Raw genomic sequence first — 24,034 nt, forward strand, 5'->3', positions numbered from 1 at the left:
TCAACACCAATTTATGATAAAAAACTCTCCAGGAAGTCAGCATAGAGGGAACTTACTTCAATATAATAAACTCCATATATGACATACCCGCAGGCAACATCATTCTCAATGGTGAAAAACTGAAACCATTTCCTCTAAAATCAGAAACAAGACAAGGATGCCCAATATCACCACTATTATTCAATGTAGTTTTGGAAGTTTTAGCCACAGCGGTCAGAGTAGGAAAACAAATAAAAGGAATCCAAATTGGAAAAGAAGTAAAGTGCTCACTGTTTGCAGATGACATGATACAATACATACAGAATCCTAAAGATGCTACCAGAAAACTACTAGAGCTAATCAATGCATTTGGTAAAGTAGCAGGAAACAAAATTAATGCACAAAAATCTTTTGCATTCCTATAAACTAATGATGAAAAATCTTTAAGAGAAATTATGGAAACACTCCCATTTACCACTGCAACAAAAACAATAAAAAACCTAGGAATAAACCTACCCAAGGAGACAAAAGACCTGTATGCAGAAAACTATAAGACACTGATGAAAGAAATGAAAGATAATACAAAGTGATGGAGAGACATACAGTGTAAATGGATTGGAAGAATCAACCCTGTAATGATGACTATATAACCCAAAGCAATCTACAGATTCAATGAAAACCTTATCAAACTACCAAGGGCATTTTTCACAGAAATAGAACAAAAATTTTCACAGTTTGTATGGAAACACAAATCCCCGAATAGCGAAAGCAATCTTGAGGGAAAAAAATGGAGCTAGAGGAATCAGGCTTCCAGACTTCAGACTATACTACAAAGCTACAGTCATCAAGGCAGTACGGTACTGGCACAAAAACAGAAGTATAGATAAATGGAACAGTATAGAAAGCCCAGAGATAAACCCACACACATATATTCACCTTATCTTTGATAAAGGGGGCAAGAATATACAGTAGAGAAAAGATAGTCTCTTCAATTAGTGGTGCTGGCAAAACTGGACAGTTACATGGAAAAGAATGAAATTAGAACACTTTCTAACACCATATACAAAAACAAACTCAAAATGGATTAAAGACCTAAATGTAAGTCCAGACACTACCAAACTCTTAGAGGAAAACATAAGAACACACTTTGACATAAATCACAGCAAGATCCTTTTTGAATCACCTCCTAGAGAAATGGAAATAAAAACAAAAATAAACAAATGGGACCAAATGAAACTTAAAAGCTTTTGCACAGCAAAGGAAACCATAAACAAGACGAAAAGACAACCTTCAGAATGGGAGAAAATATTTGCAAACGAAGCAACTGACAGAGTATTAATCTCCAAAATATACAAGCAGCTCATTCAGCTCAATATCATAAAAACAAACAATCCAATCCAAAAATGGGTAGAGGATCTAAATTGACATTTCTCCAAAGAAGATAAACAGATTGCCAACAAACAAATAAAAGGATGCTCAACATCACTAATCATTAGAGAAATTCAAATCAAAACTACAATGAGGGGGCTTCCCTGGTGGCGCAGTGGTTGAGAGTCCACCTGCCGATGCAGGGGATATGGATTCGTGCCCCGATCCAGGAAGATCCCACATGCCACGGAGTGGCTGTGCCCGTGAGCCATGGCCGCTGAGCCTGTGCATCTGGAGCCTGTTGCTCCACAATGGGAGAGCCCACAATAGTGAGAGGCCCGTGTAACACACACACACACACACACACACACAAACTACAATGAGGTATCACCTCACACCAGTCAGAATGGCCATCATCAAAAAATCTACAAACAATAAATGCTGGAGAGGGTGTGGAGAAAAGGGAAGCCTCTTGCACTGTTGGTGGGAATGTAAATGGATACAGACACTATGGAGAATAGTATGGAAATTCCTTAAAAAACTAAAAATCAAACTATCATATGACAGCAATTCCACTACTGGGCATATACCCTGAGAAAACCATAATTCAAAAAGAGTCATGTACCAGAATGTTCATTGCAGCACTATTTACAATGGCCAGGACATGGAAGCAACCTAAGGGAATATCCACATATGAATGGATAAAGATGTGGCACATATATACAATTGGATATTAGCCATAAAAAGAAACAAAATTGAGGTATTTTTCATGAGGTGCATGGACCTAGAGTCTGACATACATAGAGAAGTGAGAAAGGGAAAAACAAATACCATATGATATCACATATATATGGAATCTAAAAAAAAAATTTCTGATGAACCTAGGGGCAGGAAGAAAGATGTAGCCATAGAGATTGGACTTGAGAACACAGGGAGTGGGAAGGATAAGCTGGGAGGAAGTGAGAGAGTAGCACTGACATACATACGCTACCAAATGTAAAATAGATAGCTAGTTGGAAACAGCTGCATCACAGGGGAGATCAGTCAGTGCTTTTTGACCACGTAGAGGGGAGGGATAGGGAGGGTGGGATGGAGATGCAAGAGGGTGGGGATATGGGGATATATGTATACATATAGCTGATTCACTTTGTTATACAACAGATACTAACACAACATTGTAAAGCAATTATACTCCAATAAATATGCTAGAAAAATAATAAAGTAACAGAGTTAAGCAATAGAAGAAGTAAAAGGATTTAATTATTCCAACAATTATAAAGGGAGGGAAAGAGAGGTGTGAACAATGCTGTCTTGTATTCATAGCATGAAGAAGTAATTTCTAAATTGGATAAATCAAGAAATAGCAATACAAGTATATTTTTAAATAGGAAAATAACCACTAAAGAATACAAATAAAACTGGTTAAAAATAGATGCCTCTGAGAAATGCAAGACAAAACTACAATTTGGTACCACCTCACCCTGGTTAGAATGGCCATAATTAAAAAGTCTACAAATAACAACTGCTGGAGAGACTGTAGAGAAAAGGGAACCCTCCTACACTGTTGGTGGGAATGTAAATTCGTGTAGCCACTATGGTGAACGGTATGGAGGGTACTCAGAAAACTTAAAATATAGTTGCCATTTTAGCCAGCAATACCACTCCTGGGCATATATCTGGACAAAACTATAATTTGAAAAGATACATGCACTCCTAAGTTCATAGCAGCACTATTTATAATAGCCAAGACATGGAAACAACCTAATTGTCCACCAACAGATGAAGAGATAAAGAAGATGCAGTACACATACACACACACACACACACACACACACACACACACACACTGTAGTATTATTTGGCCATTAAAAAGAATGAAATAATGCCATTTGCAACAACATGGATGTACCCAGAGATTATTATACTAATTGAAGTAAGTGAGACAAAGACAAATACCATATGATATCACTGTATATGTGGAATCTTAAAATAAGATAAAAATGGACTTTGCAGCTGTCAAGCCATCAGCCACTACAGCCAACCCCAAAGTTGAGCCCTGAAGGAACTCAGGATGGAAACAGGCAGGATGCCTGCCATTAAGCCATCAGCCATCAGCCACTGCATCCACCCGCAACAGTGTACCTTGAGGGGTTTCAGGATGGAGAAAAACAGGATACTGGCCCTGGATAGTTAAGATGCATGTCAAAGGAATGATTTCAATGAGCCCAGGCTCTTGCATCTTCCCATACACAGAAAATTCATGTACTAAATTCATTAACTTGAGATGTCTAGTTTTCTTTAATTAACAGTAATCTGTTGAGGTTCCAACTACCTGATTTTTCTTGCAAAAACCCCTGTATATCTTGGCTCATCCCTCACCTCTTCACAGCAGTCCCTCGGAACTGTCTGAGAGGTTGCCTCCCGGGCTTGAGTCCTTAGAAAGTTCATCAAAAAAAACCATAATTCTCAACTTTTAGGTAGTGCATTTTTTCAGTCGACAATACTATTCACTTTAAATTATATATGTGTGTACACGCTGTATATAATTTCAATCTTCAGAACACAAAAAACAAACACTACGTTTTCAAAAGCTAAGCACTGTAAAATAGTAGCCTGATAAACTGTAGATTACACATTAAAATTAGAAGAAAATAAATGCCCACCTAACTGCATAAGTACCCAAACTACCACACAGAAGTTGAAAGACAAATCGTATTTAACTGGAAAAGTGAGATCTATCCAGATTTAGCATAAAGAAATGGTTTACTAACTTTTTAACTAATACTGTCCTGTTTAAAAAGAAATATTATCCCCAAAAATCCCCTATATAAAATAGATCCAAAGAAAACTGATGTGCCTGAAGTAGAGAATTAGGAGCCCCAATCAAAAGTTTCCCCCTGGGAAAAACCCTCCAATACAGATGATACCTGTGACGTCACCTGGCCCATGATTCTATGCTAGGAAAGTGAACCATCTGACAGCCACTTATAAGCTATTGTATAACAGAAGCTAGAGCCCAAGTTATCACAGATTGGCTAATCTGATGGGAACTGTTGTCTTTACGAAATGACTCAGCTACAAAATAGACTTCTAAGATTCATATTATTGAAAGAGCCTGTCAACTGGGGCCTAATCACCCAAGTTGAACTAACAACAGATGTGACTGGCCTGTAAATGAACTCTGCAAACGGGGCAACTTGCATAAGCCACCAAAACCATCCCTGAACAGCAGCTCAACATCTGTCCATACAGGAGCAACAGGAGATTATTGAGTATCAAAAGTCACTCCCCGTCATGCTTGCCCCATCACTTTTCCACAAATTACACATAAGACATTTATTATTTCAAGAGTTTGTAGCATCAGTGTAATTTGAAGAGGATAATCCCATTTGAACAACAGGATACTCAGAATGTGTCCCTTCTTACTTCCCAGAACTCTTTTCTACATCTTTTTTGTTTGTTTGTTTCTATGACAAAAAGACAACTACCACATCCTGTGGAGCCAGACAGAGATCTAAACACTTAGTGACATGAAATCTCTCCATATACCAGTAGTCACCTGGGCAACAGTCATTGCCCCTACCTCTCTTTTTCTGCCTCATTCATAAATTTCTTTTCTGAATTTTTGAAATCAGAGTAAATCCATCATCAATGGGATAATTTCGTGGGGACTATTCTATTCTCCCTGTTTTGCGGGCAGTAATTACAATGATGATGAGGAGGAGGAAGAGGACAGTGACGACCACAGGAAACACTTATTATTGCCAGCTGCTGTTCTAAGAACTTTATATATGTTAAATAATTTAATTAATTCTATATCTATGTATATATAATTTTCTTCAAATGCTGCCTCTGGTTCCTGTTAGACACAGAGAGCCTCTGCAACAGCAAGAGCTCTCTACCAAAGGTAGCTACTTTGATTAGTTCAGTGCTATCAAATAGAAATAAAATGTAAACCACATCTATAAATTTTAAGATTTCTAGTAGTCACATTAAAAAAGGAAAAACAGGTGAAATTAACTTGTGGAGCTTAAGAATAGAACACCCATCTTAGGCTGGGGAGGTCCTTTCAAGATAAGAAAATAGCACCCTCCCCCAAAGTGAAATTACCAGCAGTCAAAAGCAGTTGGCATTCCAGGAAGATTGAGATACAACACATGCAGCCCAAACAACCATATGGGGGAAACATTAACCTAAGGGTGACCAGAATGGAACATAAAAGAAGCTCAGTTTCTCTCCCCTGGGGCAGACCCCCTCTTGGTCTCATATGGTGTTCCCTTGCAGTGTACTCAAAAAATGTCACTTTCTACAATTGCTTCTAACTCAGAAAATACTTTTACCAACTGCATTGCCAGCCCCAACACTGCACTCCGTGGCAAACTTATTAATATATTTTATTTAACCCACCATTTTGAAAATAGTCTCATTTCAACATGTAAACAATATAAAATATTGAGATATTTTACATTTTTCATACTATGTTCAAAATCGAGTGCATTCCAAACACAATACTATGAGATTAGAAATCAATTACAGGAAAAAAATAACTATAAAAAAACATATGGAGTCTAAAAAATATGATACTAAACAACCAATGGATCACTGAAGAACTGAAAGAGGAACTCAAAAAATACCTAGAGGCAAATGACAATGAAAATATGATGATCCAAAACCTATAAGACACAGCAAAAGCAGTTCTTAGAGGGAAGTTTACAGCAATAAAATCTTACCTCAGGAAAAAAGAAAAATCTCAAATAAACATCCTGACCTTACAGTTAAAGCAACTGGAGAAAGAAGAACAAACAAAACCAAAAGTTATTAGAAGGAAATAAATCATAAAGCTCAGAGCAGAAATAAATAAAATAGAGACAAAGACAACAATATCAAGGATCAATGAAACTAAAATCTGGTTCGCTGAGAAGATAAAAAAAAAAAATTGGTAAACCTTTAGCCAGACTCATCAAGAAAAAAAGGGAGAGGACTAACATCAATAAAAATAGAAATGAAAAAGGAGAAGTTACAACTGACACCACAAAAATTCAAAGGATGTTAAAAGACAACTACAAGCAAATATATGCCAGTAAAATGGACAACTTAGAAGAAATGAACACACTCTTATAGAGACACAACCTTCTGAGACTGAACCAGGAAGAAATAGAAAATATGAACAGATAAGTCACAAGTACAGAAATTGAAACTGTGATTTTAAAACTTCCAACAAACAGAAGTCCAGGACCAAATGGACTCTAGGAGAATTCTATCAAACATTTAGAGAAGAGTTAACACCTATACTTCTGAAACTATTCCAAAAAAATAACAGAGCAAGGAAGGCTCCCAAGCTCATGCTACGAGGACACCATCACCCTGATCCCAAAACCAGACAGAGATATCACACAAAAAGAATATTATGGGCCAGTATCACCGATGAACATAGATCCAAAAATCCTCACCAAAATACTAGCAAATCGAATCAACAACACATTGAAAGGATCATATATCATGACCAAGTGGGACTTATCCCAGGGATGCAAGAATTCTTCAATATATGCAAATCAATCAATGTGATATACTATATTAACAAATTAAAGAATAAAAACCATATGACCATGTTAATAGATACAGAAAAAGATGTTGACAGAATTCAACACCGATTTATGATAAAAACTCTCCAGAAAGTGCGCATAGAAGGAACCAACCCCAACATAATAAAAGCTATATATGACAAACCCACAGCAAACATTATTCTCAGTGGTGAAAACTAAGTATTTCCTCTAAAATCAGGATCAAGACAAGGGTCCCCACTTTCGCCACTATTATTCAACATAGTTTTGGAAGCCCTAGCCATGGCAATCAGAGAAGAAAAGGAAATAAAAGGAATCCAAATTGACAAAGAAGAAGTAAAACTGTCACTGTTTGCAGATAACATTATACTATATATAGAAAATCCTAAAGATTCCAACAGAAAACTACTAAAGCTCATCAATGAATTTAGTAAAGTTGCAGGATACAAAATTAATACACAGAAATCTCTTGCAATCCTATACACTAACAAGGAAAGATCAGAAAAATAAATTAAGGAAACAATCCCATTTACCATTGCAACCAAAAGAATAAAATACCTAGGACTCGACCTAGTTTCTGGTCCATGGCCTGGGGGTTGGGGACCCCTGCTCTATGACATAAATCATCAAGACCTTTTGACCCACCTCATAGAATAATGAAATTAAAAACAAAAATAAACAAATGGGACCTAATTAAAATCAAAAGATTCTGCACAGAATAGGAAAACATGAATGAAACGAAAAGACAACCCACAGAATTGGAGAAAATATTTGCAAATGAAGCGTCTGAGAAGGGATTAATCTCCAAACTATACAAACAGCTCATGCAGCTCAAAATCAAAAAAAACAATAACACAAATCAAAAAATGGGCCAGATAACTAATTAGACATTTCTCCAAAGAAGACATACAGATGGCCAAGAGGCATATGAAAAATGCTCAACATCACTAATCATTAGAGAAATGCAAATAAAAACTACAATGAGGTATCACCACACAATGGTCAGAATGGTCATCATCAAAAACATCTACTAACAATAAATGCTGGAGAGGGTGTGGAGAAAAGGGAACCCTCTTGCACTGTTGGCGGGGATGTAAATTGGTACAGCCACTATGGTGAACATTATGGAGGTTCCTTAAAAAATGAAAATAAGAACTACCATATGACCCAGCAATCCCACTCCGAGGCAAATCCATGGAGAAAACCATAATTCGAAAAGATGCATGCACTCCGATGTTCACTGCAGCACTATATACAATAGCCAGGACACGGAAGCAACCTAAATGTCCATTGACAGAGAAATGGATAAAGAAGACGTGGTACATTTATAGTATGGAATATAACTCAGCCGAAACAAACAAACAAACAAACAAACAAATAAATAAATAAAGTCATTTGCAGCAACATGGATGGACCCAGAGACTGTCATACTGAGTGAAGTAAGTCAGACAGAGAAGGACAAATACATGATATTTCTTATATGTGGAATTAAAAAAATGGTACAAATGAACTTTTTTACAAAACAGAACTAGAGTTACAGATGTAGAAAACAGTCACAGGGTTATCACCAGTGAAAGAGGGAGAGGAACAAATTAGGAGATTGAGATTGACATGTGCACACTAGTGTACATAAAATAGATAACTAATAAGGACGTACTGTATAGCACAGGAAACTCTACTCAGTACTCTCTAATGAGCTATATGGGAAAAGAATCTAAAGAAGAGTGGATATATGTATATGTATAACTGATTCATTTCACTATATAGCAGAAAGTAACACAGCATTGTAAATTAACTATACTCCAATAAAATTTTATTTTTAAAAATTGCGTATTTTACGCTTATGGCACACCAAATTCTGACTAACTAATTTGTACATCTCAATAGATGCACATTTAGTTAATTACCTTTAGAATCTCAAACAGAATATTAGATTATGAGTTATTTGTCCATTGTTCTTATTGTACCTATGAGAAAACTGAGGCCCAGGGAGAAGTGCTATCTCTCATACACTGAAAGGAGACATAGACTTACAACCAGGAGAACTGAATTCACATCCAAGCTCTGCCACTTCCTTGTCGAGTGACCTTAGACGCCACAGGTCACTGAACCTTAGTTTCCTCATCTCTAAACAAGGGATAATAACCTGTACTTTACAGGGTTGTCCGGGGCTTCATATGAGAACATATAATTATATTTGTAAGGGCCTAACAAAGCACATACCAATAAAATCACAGAGCCAGCTAGCAGCAGTGTATCAGTCTGGGGCATCAGTCTAGGCCTAGTCAAGAGGTAGAAACCAGTATAAAGAATTACTGAACTACAAACTTATTAAACTAAAATAAACTAACCATAAGATATAAGGAAACTATATATGGTACCCTAAGGCTGAAGGAAGGTACTCAAAGAAGGACAAATTTGGAAGGGGTTCAGATCTCATTGGAAAAGGTATAATTGAAGCCACTGAACAGCAGAGAAGTTTGCTATTTTGGTCTGGTAGTCCACAGCCACTAAGTAAGCAGGAGGCAAGTCCAGAGGGCAGGTGGGCAGCAGAGAATCAGCAACCAGTGAAGCAGATAGAGAGGATGGGAACACTCTAGGTTTCAGGAAAGTTTCATAGGGCCAGTAGGAACCTTCCAGAGCACAAGCAGGTGGTAATGCGGGCTGGCAGAGGAAGTGGAGAGCAGCACCTGTGTTATAAACCTTCAGTCAGCAGGTAGGATATGTGGGGGTCCTACAGAAGGAAGCTCGAGGATAGCATGAGTGGAAAGGCCTTCAGGGAAAGACATATATTGAAAGGCCTACAGAAAGGTTATCAGCAGGCCAGGTGGAGGTTTCAAGGTCATTGAGGGACCCTATATTGTGGGTGTATGGCTGGATCAGAGCCCCACTGGATATCTCACTCCCTCTCTACCAACTCACCTACACAGCAGCTAGAAACTACAGGACAATCCCTCCTCCTTCAATATCCCCCCAGCACCCTCTACTGAGAATGCTTAATATCTTGCTTACGGTAAAGGAGAGATGCTTAAAGGATTTCTGTCCATTTTGACAGAACAGGTATTGAAGAGGGTTGGAGCTAAGAGGCCATAAATTGATAAACTACAGGGGTGGACTGGAAGCTACAGTTTCTAGTACTTAGCTCAGTGCTGTTTCTACCACCTTAAACTTAACTACTGGGAGAATTCTAGACAGTTTCTTGAAAACTACTCTCACACTGAGCTGTTTACCTTCCTTATAGGTGTGCAGGATCGTCCCACTGTTAGAGAAGTAGGAAAAAAGACTGATAAGAAGATGGGATTTGTTCAAGATGGCAGAGTAAAAGGACAAGCGCTCACTCCCTCTTGGAAGAGCACCGGAATCACAACTAACTGCTGAACAATCATTGACAGGAAGACACTGGAACCCACCAAAAAAGATTCCCCACATGCAAAGACAAAGGAGAAGCTGCAATGAGATGGTAGGAGGGGCACAGTCACAAGAAAATCTAATCCCATAACCACTGGGTGGGTGACTCACAAACCGGAAAACAATTAAACCACAGAAGTCCACCCACTGGAGTGAAGGTTCTGAGCCCCACATCAGCCTTGCAAACCTGGGGGTCAGGCAACGGGAGGAGGAATTAGCAGAGAATCAGACTTTGAAGGCTACTGGGATTTGATTGCAGGATTTCAACAGGACTGGGGGAAACAGAGACTCAACTCTTGGAGGGCACACACAAAGCAGTGTGTGCATCAGGACCCAGAGGGAAGAAGCGGGAGACTGAACCAGAACAACCTGCTAGTGTTGTTGGTTCTCCTGCAGAGGTGGGGGATGGCTGTGGTTCAGCACAGGTATGGGACACTGGCAACAGGGGTTCTGGGGGTGCTCCTTAGTGTGAGCCCTCACCTAGTTGGCCAATGGCCACAACAGGGAGCCTGTAGCCTCCAGTGCTGGGCTGTCTCAGGCCAAACAACCAACAGGGAGGGAACCCGGTCCCACCCATCAGCAGACAACTAGATTAAAGTTTTACTGAGCTCTGCCCACCAGAGTAACACCCAGCTCTACCCACCACCAGTCTCTCCCATCAGGAAGCTCGCACAAGCCTCTTAGATAGCCTCATCTACCAGAGGGCAGACAGCAGAGGCAAGAAGAACTACAATCCTGCAGCCTGTGGAATGAAAACCACATTCAAAGAAAGATAGCCAAAATGAAAAGGCAGAGGGCTATGTACCAGATGAAGGAACGTGATAAAATCCCAGAAAAACAGCTTAATGAAGTGGAGATAGGCAACCTTCCAGAAAAAGAATGCAGAATAATGATAGTGAACATGATCCAGGACCTCGAAAATAGAATAGAGGCAAAGATCGAGAAGATGCAAGAAATGTTTAAAAAAAGACCTAGAAGAAGTAAAGAACAAACAAACAGAGACGAACAATATAATAACTGAAAAGAAAAATAGACTAGAAGGAATCCATAGCAGAATAACGGAAGCAGAAGAATGGATAAGTGACCTGGAAGACAGAATGGTGGAATTCATGCCGTGGAACAGAATAAAGAAAAAAGAATGAAAATAAGTGAAGACAGCCTAAGAGACCACTGGGACAACATTAAGTGCACCAACATTCACATTATAGGGGTCCCAGAAGGAGAAGAGAGGGAGAAAGGACCTGAGAAAATATTTGAAGACATTATAATCAAAAACTTCCCTAACATGGGAAAGGAAATAGCCACCCAAGTTCAGGAAATGTAGAGAGCCCCAGGCAGGAAAAACCCAAAGAGAAACACACCAAGAAACATACTAATCAAATTGACAAAACTTGACAAAGAAAAATTATTGAAAGCAACAAGGAGAAAATGACAAATAATATACAAGGGAATTCCCATAAGGTTAAGAGTTCATTTCTCAGCAGAAACTCTAAAAGCCAGAAGGGAATGGCATGATATACTTACAGTGATGAAAGGGAAGAACCTACAGCTAAGACTATTCTACCTGGCAAGGATCTCATTCAGATTCGACAGAGAAATCAAAAGCTTTACAGACAAACAAAAGCTAAGAGAATTCAGAACCACCAAACCAGCTCTACAACAAATGCTACAGGAACTTCTCTGAGAGTGAAACACAAGAGAAGAAAAGGACCTACAAAAACAAACCCAGAACAATTATCAAAATGGCAATAGGAACATACATATTGATAATTACCTTAAATGTAAGAGGATTAAATGTGCCAACCAAATGTGCCAACATAGACAGGCTGAATGGACACAAAAACAAGACCCATATATATGCTGTCTACAAGAGACCCATTTCAGACCTAGGGACACATACAGACTAAAAGTGAGGGGATGGAAAAATATTCTGTGCAAATGGATATCACAAGAAAGCTGGAATAGCAACACTCATACCAGATAAAAGAGACTTTAAAATAAAGAATGTTACAAGAGACAAGGAAGGACACTACATAATGATCAAGGGATCAATACAAGAAGAAGATATAACAATTATAAATATATATGCACCCAACGTAGGAGCACCTCAATACGTAAGGCAAATGTTAACAGCTATGAAAGAGGAAATCGACAGTAACACAAGAATACTAGGGGACTTTAACACCTCACTTACACCAATGGACAGATCATCCAGAAAGAAAATTAATAAGGAAACACAAGCTTTAAATTACAAAATAGACCAGATGATTTAATTGACACTTATAGGACATTCCATCTGAAAACAGCAGATTACACTTTCTTCTCAGGTGCACACAGAAAATTATCCAGGATTGATCACATCTTGGGTCATTAATCAAGCCTTGGTAAATTTAAGAAAATTGAAATTGTATCAAGCATCTTTTCCGACCACAACTCAATGAGGTTAGAAATCAATCACAAGGGAAAAAAACGTAAAAAACACAAACACATAGAGGCTAAACAATATGTTACTAAATAACCAAGAGATCACTGAAGAAATCAAAGAAGAAATACCTAGAGACAAAGGACAATGAAAACACAATGATCCAATACCTACGGGATGTAGCAAAAGCAGTTCTAAGAGGGAAGTTGATAGCAAAAAAATCCTACCTCAAGAAACAAACAAAAAAAATCTTAAACAATCTAAGCTTACACCTAAAGGAACTAGAGAAAGAAGAACAAACAAAACCCAAAGTTAATAGAAAGAAAGAAATCATAAAGATCACAGCAGAAACAAATGAAATAGAAACAAAGAAAACAATAGCAAAGACCAATATAACTAAAAGCTGGTTATTTCAGAAGGTAGACAAAATTGATAAACCTTTAGCCAGACTCATCAAGAAAAACAAGGAGAGGACTCAAATCAATAAAATTAGAAATGAATAAGTAGGAGTTACAACAGACATCATAGAAATACAAAGCATCATAAGAGACTACTACAAGCAAGTCTACTCCAATAAAATGGGCAACCTGGAAGAAATGTAAAATTTCTTAGAAAGATGTAACCTTCCGAGACTGAATCAGGAAGAAATAGAAATTATGAACAGACCAATCACAAGTAATGAAACTGAAACTCTTCCAACAAACAAAAGTTCAGAACCAGATGGCTTCACAGGTGAATTCTATCAAACATTTAGAGAAGAGCTAACACCCATCCTTCTCAAAGTCTTCCAAAAATTTCAGAGGAAGGAACACTCCCAAACTGATTCTACGAGGCCACCATCCACCTAATACCAAAACCAGACAGAGATACAGCAAAAAAAGAAAATTACTACTGATGAATATAGATGCAAAAATCCTCAACAAAACACTAGCAAACAGAATCCAACAACACTTCAAAAGAGTCATACATCAATTTTAATTGGGATTTATCCCAGGGATGCAAGGATTCTTTGGTATATGCTAATTAATCAATGTGATACACCATAATAACCAATTGAAGTATAAAAACCATATGATAATCTCAATAGATGCAGAAAAAGCTTTTGAAAAATTCAACACCAATTTATGAAAAAGCTCTCCAGAAAGTGGGCATAAAGGAAACCTACCTCAACATAATAAAGGCCATATATGACAAACCCACAGCAAGTATCATTCTCAACGGTAAAAAACTGAAGGTGTTTCCACTAAGATCAGGAACAAGACAATGATATCCACTCTTGCCACTATTATTCAACATAGTTTTGGAAGTCTTAGCCACAGCAGTTAGAGAAAAAAGATAAATAAAAGGAATCCAAATTGGAAAAGAAGTAAAACTGTCACTGCAGATGACATGACACTATACATAGAGAATCCTAAAGATGCCACCAGAAAACTACTAGAGCTAATCAGTGAATTTGGTAAAGTTGCAGGATACAAAATTAATACACAGAAATATCTTGCATTCCTATACACTAACAACAAAAGGTCAGAAAGAGAAATTAAGGAAACAATCCCATTAACCACTGCAACAAAAAGAGTAAAATACCTAGGAATAAACCTACCTAAAGAGGTAAAAGACCTGTACTCAGAAAACTATATGATACTGATGAAAGAAATCAAAGATGACACAAACAGATGGAGAGAAATACCATGTTCTTGGATTGGAAGAATCAATATTGATAAATGACTATACTACCCAAAGAAATCTCCAGATTCAATGCAATCCCTATCAAATTACCAATGGCATTTTTTACAGAACTAGAACACAAAATCTTGCAATGTATATGGAGAAACAAAAGACCATGAATAGCCAAAGCAATCTTTAGGGAAAAAAAAAACGGAGCTGGAGGAATCAGGCTCCCTGACTTCAGACTATACTACAAACCTACAGTAATCAAGACAATATGGTACTGGCACAAACATAGAAATATAGATCAATGGAACAAGATAGAAAGCCCAGAGATAAACCCACAAACCTACGGTCAATTAATCTATGACAAAGGAGGCAAGTATATACAATGGAGAAAAGACAGTGTCTTCACTAAGTGGTGCTGGGGAAATGGACAGCTACATGGAAAATGATTAAGTTAGAACACCCCCTAACACCATACACAAAAATAAACTCAAAATGAATTAAAGACCTAAATATAAGACCAGACACTTTAAAACTCATAGAGGAAAACACAGGAAGAACACTCTTGGACATAAATCACAGCAAGATCTTTTTTGACCCACCTTCTGGAGTAATGGAAATAAAAACATATATAAACAAATGGGACCTAATGAAACTTAAAAGCTTTTGCACAGCAAAGGAAACTATAAACAAGGCAAAAAGATAACCTTCAGAATGGGAGATAATATTTGCAAACGAATCAACAGACAAATGATTAATCTCCAAAATATATAAGCAGCTCATGCAGCTCAATATTAAAGAAACATACAACCCAATCAAAAAATGGATATAAGATCTAAATAGACATTTGTCCAAAGAAAACATACAGATGGCCAAGAGGCACATGAAAAGCTGCTCAACATCACTAATTATTAGAGAAATGCAAATCAAAAGTACAATGAGGTATCACCTCACACCATTTAGAATGGGCATCATCAGAAAATCTATAAACAACGAATGCTGGAGAGGGTGTGAAGAAAAGGGAACCCTCTTGCATTGTTGGTGGGAAAGTAAATTGATACAGCCCCTATGGAGAACAGTATGGAGGTTCCTTATAAAACTAAATATATAATTACCATATGACCCAGCAATTCCACTACTGGGCATATACCCCAAGAAAACCATAATTCAAAAAGACACATGCACCCCAATGTTCATTGCAGCACTATTTACAATAGACAGGTCATGGAAGCAACCTAAATGCCCATTGACAGACGAAGGTATAAAGAAGTTTTGGTAAATATATACAATGGAATATTACTTAGCCACAAATAGGAACGAAATTGGGTCATTTGTAGAAACGTGGATGGAGCTAGAGTCATACAGAGTGAAGTAATTCAGAAAGAGAAAAAAATATCGTACATTAACACATATATATGGAATCTAGAAAAATGGTACAGATTAACCGCATTGCAAGGCAGAAATAGAGACACAGATGTAGAGAACAAACGTATGGAAACCAAAGGGGGAATGTAGAGGGATTAATTGGGAGATTGGGATTGACATACATATACTAACATGTATGAAATAGCTAATAAGAACCTGCTGTATAAAAAAAAATTTTAAACTGTGCATTTCGACAAAAAAAAAGAAACATGCATATGATCTATCAATATCACTTCAGGAATGTATCTTAAGGAGATGATTAGACAAGTTTCGAAATCTGTATGTAAAAGGATGTTCATTACAATGTTTTTTTTATGATAGTAAAAAAAAATAGAAAAAACCTAAATGACCAACAATTGAGAAATGCATAAATGGGTTATGGCACAGCTATTTAATGGAATATTATATTGTATGTAGCCACTTAAAAAAAAACTAATAGGAATTTCACCTTTCTGAGGCTCAGTTTCTTCATTGCGATAGTGAATAATAGTCATCCTACCTCACAGGTTTACTGTAAGAATTAAGGAAGACGGAATACATAAAATCCCCAGCCCAGGCATGGGACATAGGAATTACATAACATAAGTTTTTTTTCCTTTCCCTTAGATGACATGAAGTCAACCACTGCAGCATATTCTTACTTTCATTTTTCCTATTCTCACTGGGAATGAAAGAAAACCAGATGTGGGTTTTCCCATCATCTGTCCTTCATCCCCTTAATCAGTGTTATGTTAACAACTATCATGTCACTTAACAAGTAGCTAATTATTTTCATACCACACTTGTGATTTTAAAGGCTCTTTTTTCCTTCAATTATACATTTTCCCAATTACGTATTCAATGATGAACTGAGTGGAATCCAGAATTGCTGGCCTATCCAAAGAACTCACTTTGCTTGAATGCCAGTTACTCACATAATGCCATGTCAACCTGACTGATGATACCAGGCAATGGAAAGCACATCCACTAGTCTGCTCTTTCTTCTCATAACTTGCTACTTTCATAGCCTCATCCAAAATGCTTGTCAAAGTATACCATATGATAACCACTGTGCAGTGTGCTCTTAGTCCTAAAAGGGCCAGATGCTTGGTCAAGAATCTACATTTAGTTCTGGTAGGCTGTCTTGGTCACATGTTACATACATATTGGAGCTCACAAGATAGGCCTACACCTAGTTGTAAAGAATAAACTTGACCATTATTCATACCCCTTCATGAGACACTGGGGAATCAGAGAGATCCATGGGAATCTGACATTATCTGGTACAATGCTGCCCTGTCCAATACAGTAGCCACTAGCCACATGTGACTCACTGAGCACTTGAAATGCGACTAGCATGACGGAGAAACTGAGTTGTTAATTTTATTTTCTTTATATAGCTTGTGGCTACCATATTGGACAGCATAGATCTAGACAGTATAGTTTAATGGAAAGAGTGTGGGATTTGAAGCTAAATAGATTCTCAGGTTTAAATCTTGTCAACTGTTAATTACTAACTCTATAGCTATAACTTTGATCATGTTATTTATCTTGTTCAAACCTCAGTTGCGTGATTTGTAAAATGCGGATAATACCAGAACCTTACAGGGTTGCTGTGATTAGAGAATGAATGTAAAAGACCTAGCCCGGGGCTTATCACATGGTAAGTCACCTTTAAATAATAGCTATTTATCAAGCTCCCCATTTTCCATATGGAGAAACTGAAGCTCCAAAAGAAGTGTCTTGTCCACAGTTACAGAGCTACTTGGAAGCACAGTCAGGAGCCAAATCCAGATTGTCTCACTTTTTTTGATAATGACTTTTCCTATAGAGACAAATCCTCCTCACCCCTGAAGAGTGAAGGGTGGTATCCCAAACAACTACTCAACTGCTTAAAAAAGATCTTATACATGTAGAGAAAATGTACCTTTGTGAAGCCTATTTGTTCCTTCCGGAAATTTTCCAGGGGTTTGATCAGCAAATCACTAGCATTGTGTACCTAGAGAAAAAGAAAGAACATGCAAAATAACTTGGAGATTAGTAAGGTTCAGATTCAACATTCATTGTTACTAGGGTATTTCCTTGTAATACACCAACCTGCAAAACGTTCACTAGTTTGCTGGTTTGTTGGGTTTTTTTACTGTTGTTCCCATATTGGTCTTTTAAAATCAAATGCTTTGACGATTACCTTAAGAGAATACCATGGGAGACAGCACAGGGGAGCATTTTTCTCAAGGACAAGAGCCCTTCCTGTGGGGGAGAAGATGAGAGTGTGGGTTCTCCTGTCATAGAGACCAGGGTGCAAATTCCAGCTGTGCCACTTAAAGTAATTTGCCACTCCAAATCTTTGTCAAATAGGATCATCACAGCACCTATCTTGTAGACAAAGTACCTAGCACAGAGTAATCACTCATTGTGGAAACTGGGAAGAAGGCACAGAAACCACCCGATTTCTTGAATTCTAAGATTCATATTTTAACATTTCTGAAATCACCATGCATCATGGTGTTTTCCCTTCTTAGCAGCACATAAAATAATGACTCATCTAACAATCAATGACATCTTGGATTTAATGAGGGAATTACTCCCTAACCCTGGAGTAGTTGAGTAACTGACCTAGCTTTAGGCAAACTGGTTTATGAAGAAATGTTAAAGTGAACATTTCGCTTAAATTAACAAGGGTTTCAAAAAATCTTCTGGGTCCTTGCTACTCAAAATATGGCCCACTACCCAGCAGCAGCAGCATCACCTGGGATCTTGTTAGAAATGCAGAATCTCAGCCTCCACCCCAGATCTATTAAATAAGAATCCTTATTTTAACAAGGGCCCTAGGTAATTTGTGTGTACACTCAAGTTTTAAAAGCACTGTTCTAGCTTTTTGTTTAATTTGTTTTAAGTTGGAGCTATTGGTATAATTAGACATTTGGATTCATTTCCTTAACTACTCACCAAAACTTTATTCTTTCATTAAAAATAGAATGGCAAATTGGGATTAAGTTGATGCTTTCAAATCTTTCGATATTTATGATGTATCTGGGAATTAATATAACTGTGCTTGGAAATCAAAATCTGTGAAAATCAGAGATAATGTTAATACCAAAGTTGGAGAGGTGTGGAATCAAGTTTTAATTTGAAAAAATAAACTTTTCCTCCTAAAAAAAATCAAATTCTGTGAGAGGAAATGAAAGAAGGAACATTAGGGGCATTTCTCTGTAACTTTACTGGTAGTCTGATCTGAGTTTTTAATCGACAAATATCCAGGGTCATGCCCAGAAACAGACACAGGAAGCCTGAAGTATATGTGGAAAAGAGAAGAGAAAGGGAATGGAAAATACATGAAAAGGCCAATTGCACCAAGTGCAAATCATTTCATGGGAGGCAAATGAGTTAGCAGGAATAGCATCAGGAAAATTCCCAGTATAAATTGTTTCCAGCCCTGCTCTGGTGTGTCATAAAACCAGAACACTTCCCTCAGAACTAGGAGTGTATTACAGCATCACAGAGAATACCGGACCAGGCCTTCTCACAACCTAACTGTAAGTTCAGAACCTGACAGGAACAGCCCGTCCAGGTACTAAAAATATTGGCATTAATATGGTGTTATAAATATAAAAACATCAGATCCAAATTGAATCCCTTGCACAGTGGGCAGGTAGAGACATACAAAGCTTTGTCTTCACGTAAACCTCTTGGGAGATTTCATCTATCCAATGCAACAAGTGGGGTTTGTTTCTTCAGAGGTGCAAATTAGCTGTACTTTAATTTTGATCCATTACAAGACAAGAAAATGAGGGACTGGCTTCGTTATCACATGAGACAAAGTGTCAGCAAGACAAGATATGTCTTTATAAAAAAAGTAGAATAGAGAGTAGAAAGCCGGTTTTGACCAGTTCTGTATTCTCCAGAGTAAGAAGCAATTTTTAAACTACCAACAAAAAGCAACACGAATTGAGGCATTAATACATATTGTATCCAAGTCCTACAGGCACTTTGGGCCTCTTATTTTGTATCCAGGTATGATTCAACGTTCAACTAAATGGGCAAACTCTCATCCAATCAAAGATCCATGATATCAAAAATAGACACCTGTGACTATCCTTGATTGAAAACAATAATTCTCTTACTAAAAGTACCAGCCTGTCTCCTTTGCCCAATACACTCTACATTTCTACGGATTGTGAATTATGTGCTATCAACTTTGTGTACCCACCTGGCAATAAACTAAGTTATTGGTGTCATAGATTACATACAGGGAATAATTTTTCTTCATTACTATTGTGGAAGTTTTAAAACATGGCCACAAATTCTATGATACTCCTCACATTGAGAAGGAAGGTCTCCATCCCCTCTACCTTGAATATGAGTGGGCTTGTTACTGCTTTGAACAAACACAGTAGAGCAGAAGGGATACTACATGACATCCCAGGCTAGGTCATAAAAGGCCAGTAACTTCCACCTGGTTCCCTTGGAACACTCCCCATGAGCCCTGAGCCACAATATAAAAAGTTGGACTACCCTGGGACTACCAAGCTAGAGAGACCAAATGTAGACATTCTTGTCAAAAGACCCACTGAGCCCAGCCTTCCAGTCATCTCACTAAGGTGCCAGATATGTGAGTGAAGCTATTTTGGACCCTCCATATCACCCCACCTCCAAGGTGAATACCACCACATACAGCAGAAGAATCTGTGAGCTGACCCCTGCATGAATTCCTGACCCTCAAAATCATGAGATAAAATTAAATAGTTTAAGTCACCACGTTTTGGAATAGGGTGTTACGTAGCAATAGATAATTAGAAAAACTATTTCCAGTTTCACTAAGATAACACAAAAGTAGCCAATTGGGAAACATTGAGGAAGTTTGTCTTTGAATAAGAAGTGAACATGCCACTTCTAAAGAGAGTAATATGTGTCAAGCCTCTGTATGGATATTCAGCTGAGCCCTTGCATAGGCAGACACCCCAAGAATGGTACAGGTGCCAGTTTTTCATGTTCCACGGGGGATTTTCTTGCATAAGTAAGTGTGCCATTAACTTCTCACAGAGTTCATAAGGCTACTATTTTTACGTTTGGCCCTGTCCCAGTCTAGAAAAGTAGTACATGGTTCACTTAAATTGGAGTCGACAGTTTTCCTTAATCACATTGGCAATACTGCTCCCTGTCTCCTACAACACAAATAGATTCTCTGAACATTTTCCTCTCTTTAACATTCATTGGTTATTATACTAATTTCTGCCAGAACATAGAGCTAGAAATGTAGGAAAATGTCGCACTGAGGATTGGTTCTTTTTTCTTTCCCATTCAGCTTTACCTTTAAACTCCTTAGAAATCTAACAATTATTCAGAAAAGCCCTTTTAAGTAAACTTGGCCTTTATTCCCTTTCTGATCACTGCATTCATTTTGTGAGCTCTCTAGGAAAAAAGCTCCTGCCTACTATATCACCGTAGAAGCCCCAGCATAAGTGACATTCTAAACACATTAGTGAGTTTATCTAAAATCTAGTTCTGATTGAATAAAACCAAACTAGATAGGCCACTTACTAAAATAGAGATGGCATTCAATCTAGTAGTGAAGAATTGCTCAGGAATCTTTGATGGTTAACCAATTACCAAAAGAAGGCATTGAGCATACACTGTTTTAGGTCATTCTTGGAAGTCCTCAAAGAAAGACCTTACCACTGCCAACAGAGTCCCCTTCAGAGTTAGAAAGGCATCTAGGCAAGCCTCCTATCGTTAATCATACAGAAAGTCTGTTATCCAGACTTTTAAAGGCCACTTTCAGAGGTACTACAATCTCCCCCACTGTATTTTTTAAGAAATAAAAGCGGGGATGCTCCTCTTCATTTATTCCCTCCATAGTTTCTTCAACAATTTAAAATTCATTTACGAGAATGACTAGACATCTGCAGTTGCCACATGCTAGGGCTATGAAATTCCTTCATGTTCTACTAAAGCTTCTTTGGGCCTCTTTTTATAGAAATGATAAAAAGCTGTTTAACATCTACCATATTGAGGTACAGGAGTCCTTCTACCACAGTTCCAGGAAATGAGAGAGGTGCAGTCAAGCAATGATTCCTGGCATGTTGTAAAAGGCTCATTGAGCCTAACCTACACAGCATTCCTGTAATTAAATGGGAAATGGGGAGCCAATACTCAAGACATGGCTGAAGAACTGAGGGAACAAAGGGGCAGAACATAATTAAAGACAAAAGAAAATGAGTCAGTCCTGTGGAAAACAGCCAGCAATTATGGTGAGAAAAACATCTCAAAAGGTGAATCCTTCTTCAATACTTTAGAGCTTTGTAATCAGGTAAATAAAAGAGATCAAGAAACAACTAAGGCTGAAGAGTTGTACAGCTGACATTTCTAGTGGTATCTGAATGAAATAGGGGTGAATGCCTTTGAGATCAACATTGGTAGCAGTCCACAAACTCTTATGACAGAAGAAAATATTTACTAGAGTGTGGATTAGCTAGTGGGGCATCTAACAGGCTCTGGGAAAACTACCCATATTGGCCTCTCTTACTTATCATTATAAGCAAATCTCTTAAAAGAAGAAAATTCCCAAGTCAAATTTCCACAAGCCAAATGTTGGGGGCGACAAAAGATAACTAGAAACATTTATATAATCAGTGCTTTTTGCTATTATAAAACACTACCATATTCATTTTATCATTTGGAGTACTTACAACAAACTTGGAAGGTGGGAATTTTTTCTCATTCTACATAGAAAGAAAGAGAGACTAGAAGAAATAAAGTGATTAGTGTGAAGTCACAAATAAGTTAGTGGCACAGCCACTATTAGCACCTAAAGATCTAATTTCCCAGATTTAAGGGCCCTGCCTTCAATCCTAACTCTCTAGGAGCTGAGATGAAACGGTAGCAGTATTCTGAGAAGCCAGTACCACCCTGTTGAAAAGGAAGAGTGATTACAGATTAAAGAACTCTTGCTACTGGAATAAATGGGTTTAACAAAACTGAGCTGCCAATACAAAGTCATCCAGTGAGAGAAAGGGAAGATAGACCATTTTCTTGTCCTTAACATTGTTTCACTTGACCCACATGCTCCTAATAAAAATAAATATTGACCAACATAGGTACTTCCACATTTAAGTCTCAGCTAGCTCTGGTGTGTGGCCAAGGACCTTCATTTTTAACAATTTCCCAGGGGACACTTGTGGTACAAGTCTAGGGACCACACAAAAAGATTATTTATTCAACTGTTAAAATAGAGTTCACAAAAAAATATAAATACTTAGGAATAAATCTAACAAAATATGTATAAGATCATTATGAGGAAGCTATAAAACTCTGATGAGAAAAATCAAAGAAGGTCTAAATAAATGGAGATAACCCATGTTCATGAATAGTAAGACTTAATATTTTTAAGATGTCAGTTTGTCCCATCTATAGATTCAATGCAATTCCAATCAAAATTCCAGCAATTTGTTTTGTGGATATTGATAGACAGGTTCTGAAGTTCATACCCTACTTCAAGACTTACTACAAAGTTACAGTAATCAAATAGTGTGGTATTGGTCCATAACATTTTTCACAGAACTAGAACAAATAATCCTAAAATTTATATGGACCCACAAAAGACCCAGAATTGCTGAAGCAATCCTGAGGAAAAAGAACAAAGCTGGAGGTATAAACTATCCAGACTTCAGACAACATTACAAACCTACAGTAATCAAAGCAGCATGGTATTGGCACAAAAGCAGATATATAGATCAATGGAAAAGAACAGAGAGCCCAGAAATAAATCCACAGATATATGGTCAATTAATCTATGACAAAGGATGCAAGAATATACAATGGAGAAAATACATTCTCTTCAACAAGTGGTATTGGGAAAGCTGGACAACTATGTAAGTCAATTAAATTAGAGCACTCCCTCACACCATATACAAAAATAAACACAAAGTGGTTTAAAGACCTAAATATAAGACATGGCAACATAAAATTTCCAGATGAGAACATAGGCAAAACATTCTCGGACATGAATCATAGTGATATTTTCTTAGATCAATCTCCCAAAGCAAAAGAAATAAAATCAAAAATAAACAAATGGGATTTAATGAAACTTAAAAGTGTTTGCACAGCAAAGGAAACCATTGGCAAAATGAAAAGACAACCTACAGAATAGGAGAAAATATTTGCAAACAATGTGACTGACAAGGAGTTAACATCCAAAACATACAAACAGCTCATACAACTT

General features: G+C 37.5%; 1 protein-coding gene across 2 annotated transcripts in view; it reads right to left on the reverse strand.

Moving 5' to 3' along the window:
* OPHN1 (oligophrenin 1) overlaps positions 1-24,034 on the reverse strand; it is a gene marked incomplete at both ends in the record, with an annotated part of 648,741 nt that overhangs the window by 350,794 nt on the left and 273,913 nt on the right. Inside the window, one exon of one of the 2 annotated variants that reach the window (XM_079727358.1) lies at positions 17,741-17,812. The exons of the other annotated variant lie outside the window; for it this stretch is intronic. Within the exon in view, the coding sequence (XP_079583484.1) occupies positions 17,741-17,812 (72 nt within the window). The remainder of the gene's footprint in view (positions 1-17,740; positions 17,813-24,034) is intronic. 2 annotated transcript variants of the gene reach the window in all.

This window comes from Hyperoodon ampullatus (assembly GCF_949752795.1).
Source record: "Hyperoodon ampullatus genome assembly, chromosome: X".
Lineage (NCBI taxonomy): Eukaryota > Metazoa > Chordata > Mammalia > Artiodactyla > Ziphiidae > Hyperoodon > Hyperoodon ampullatus.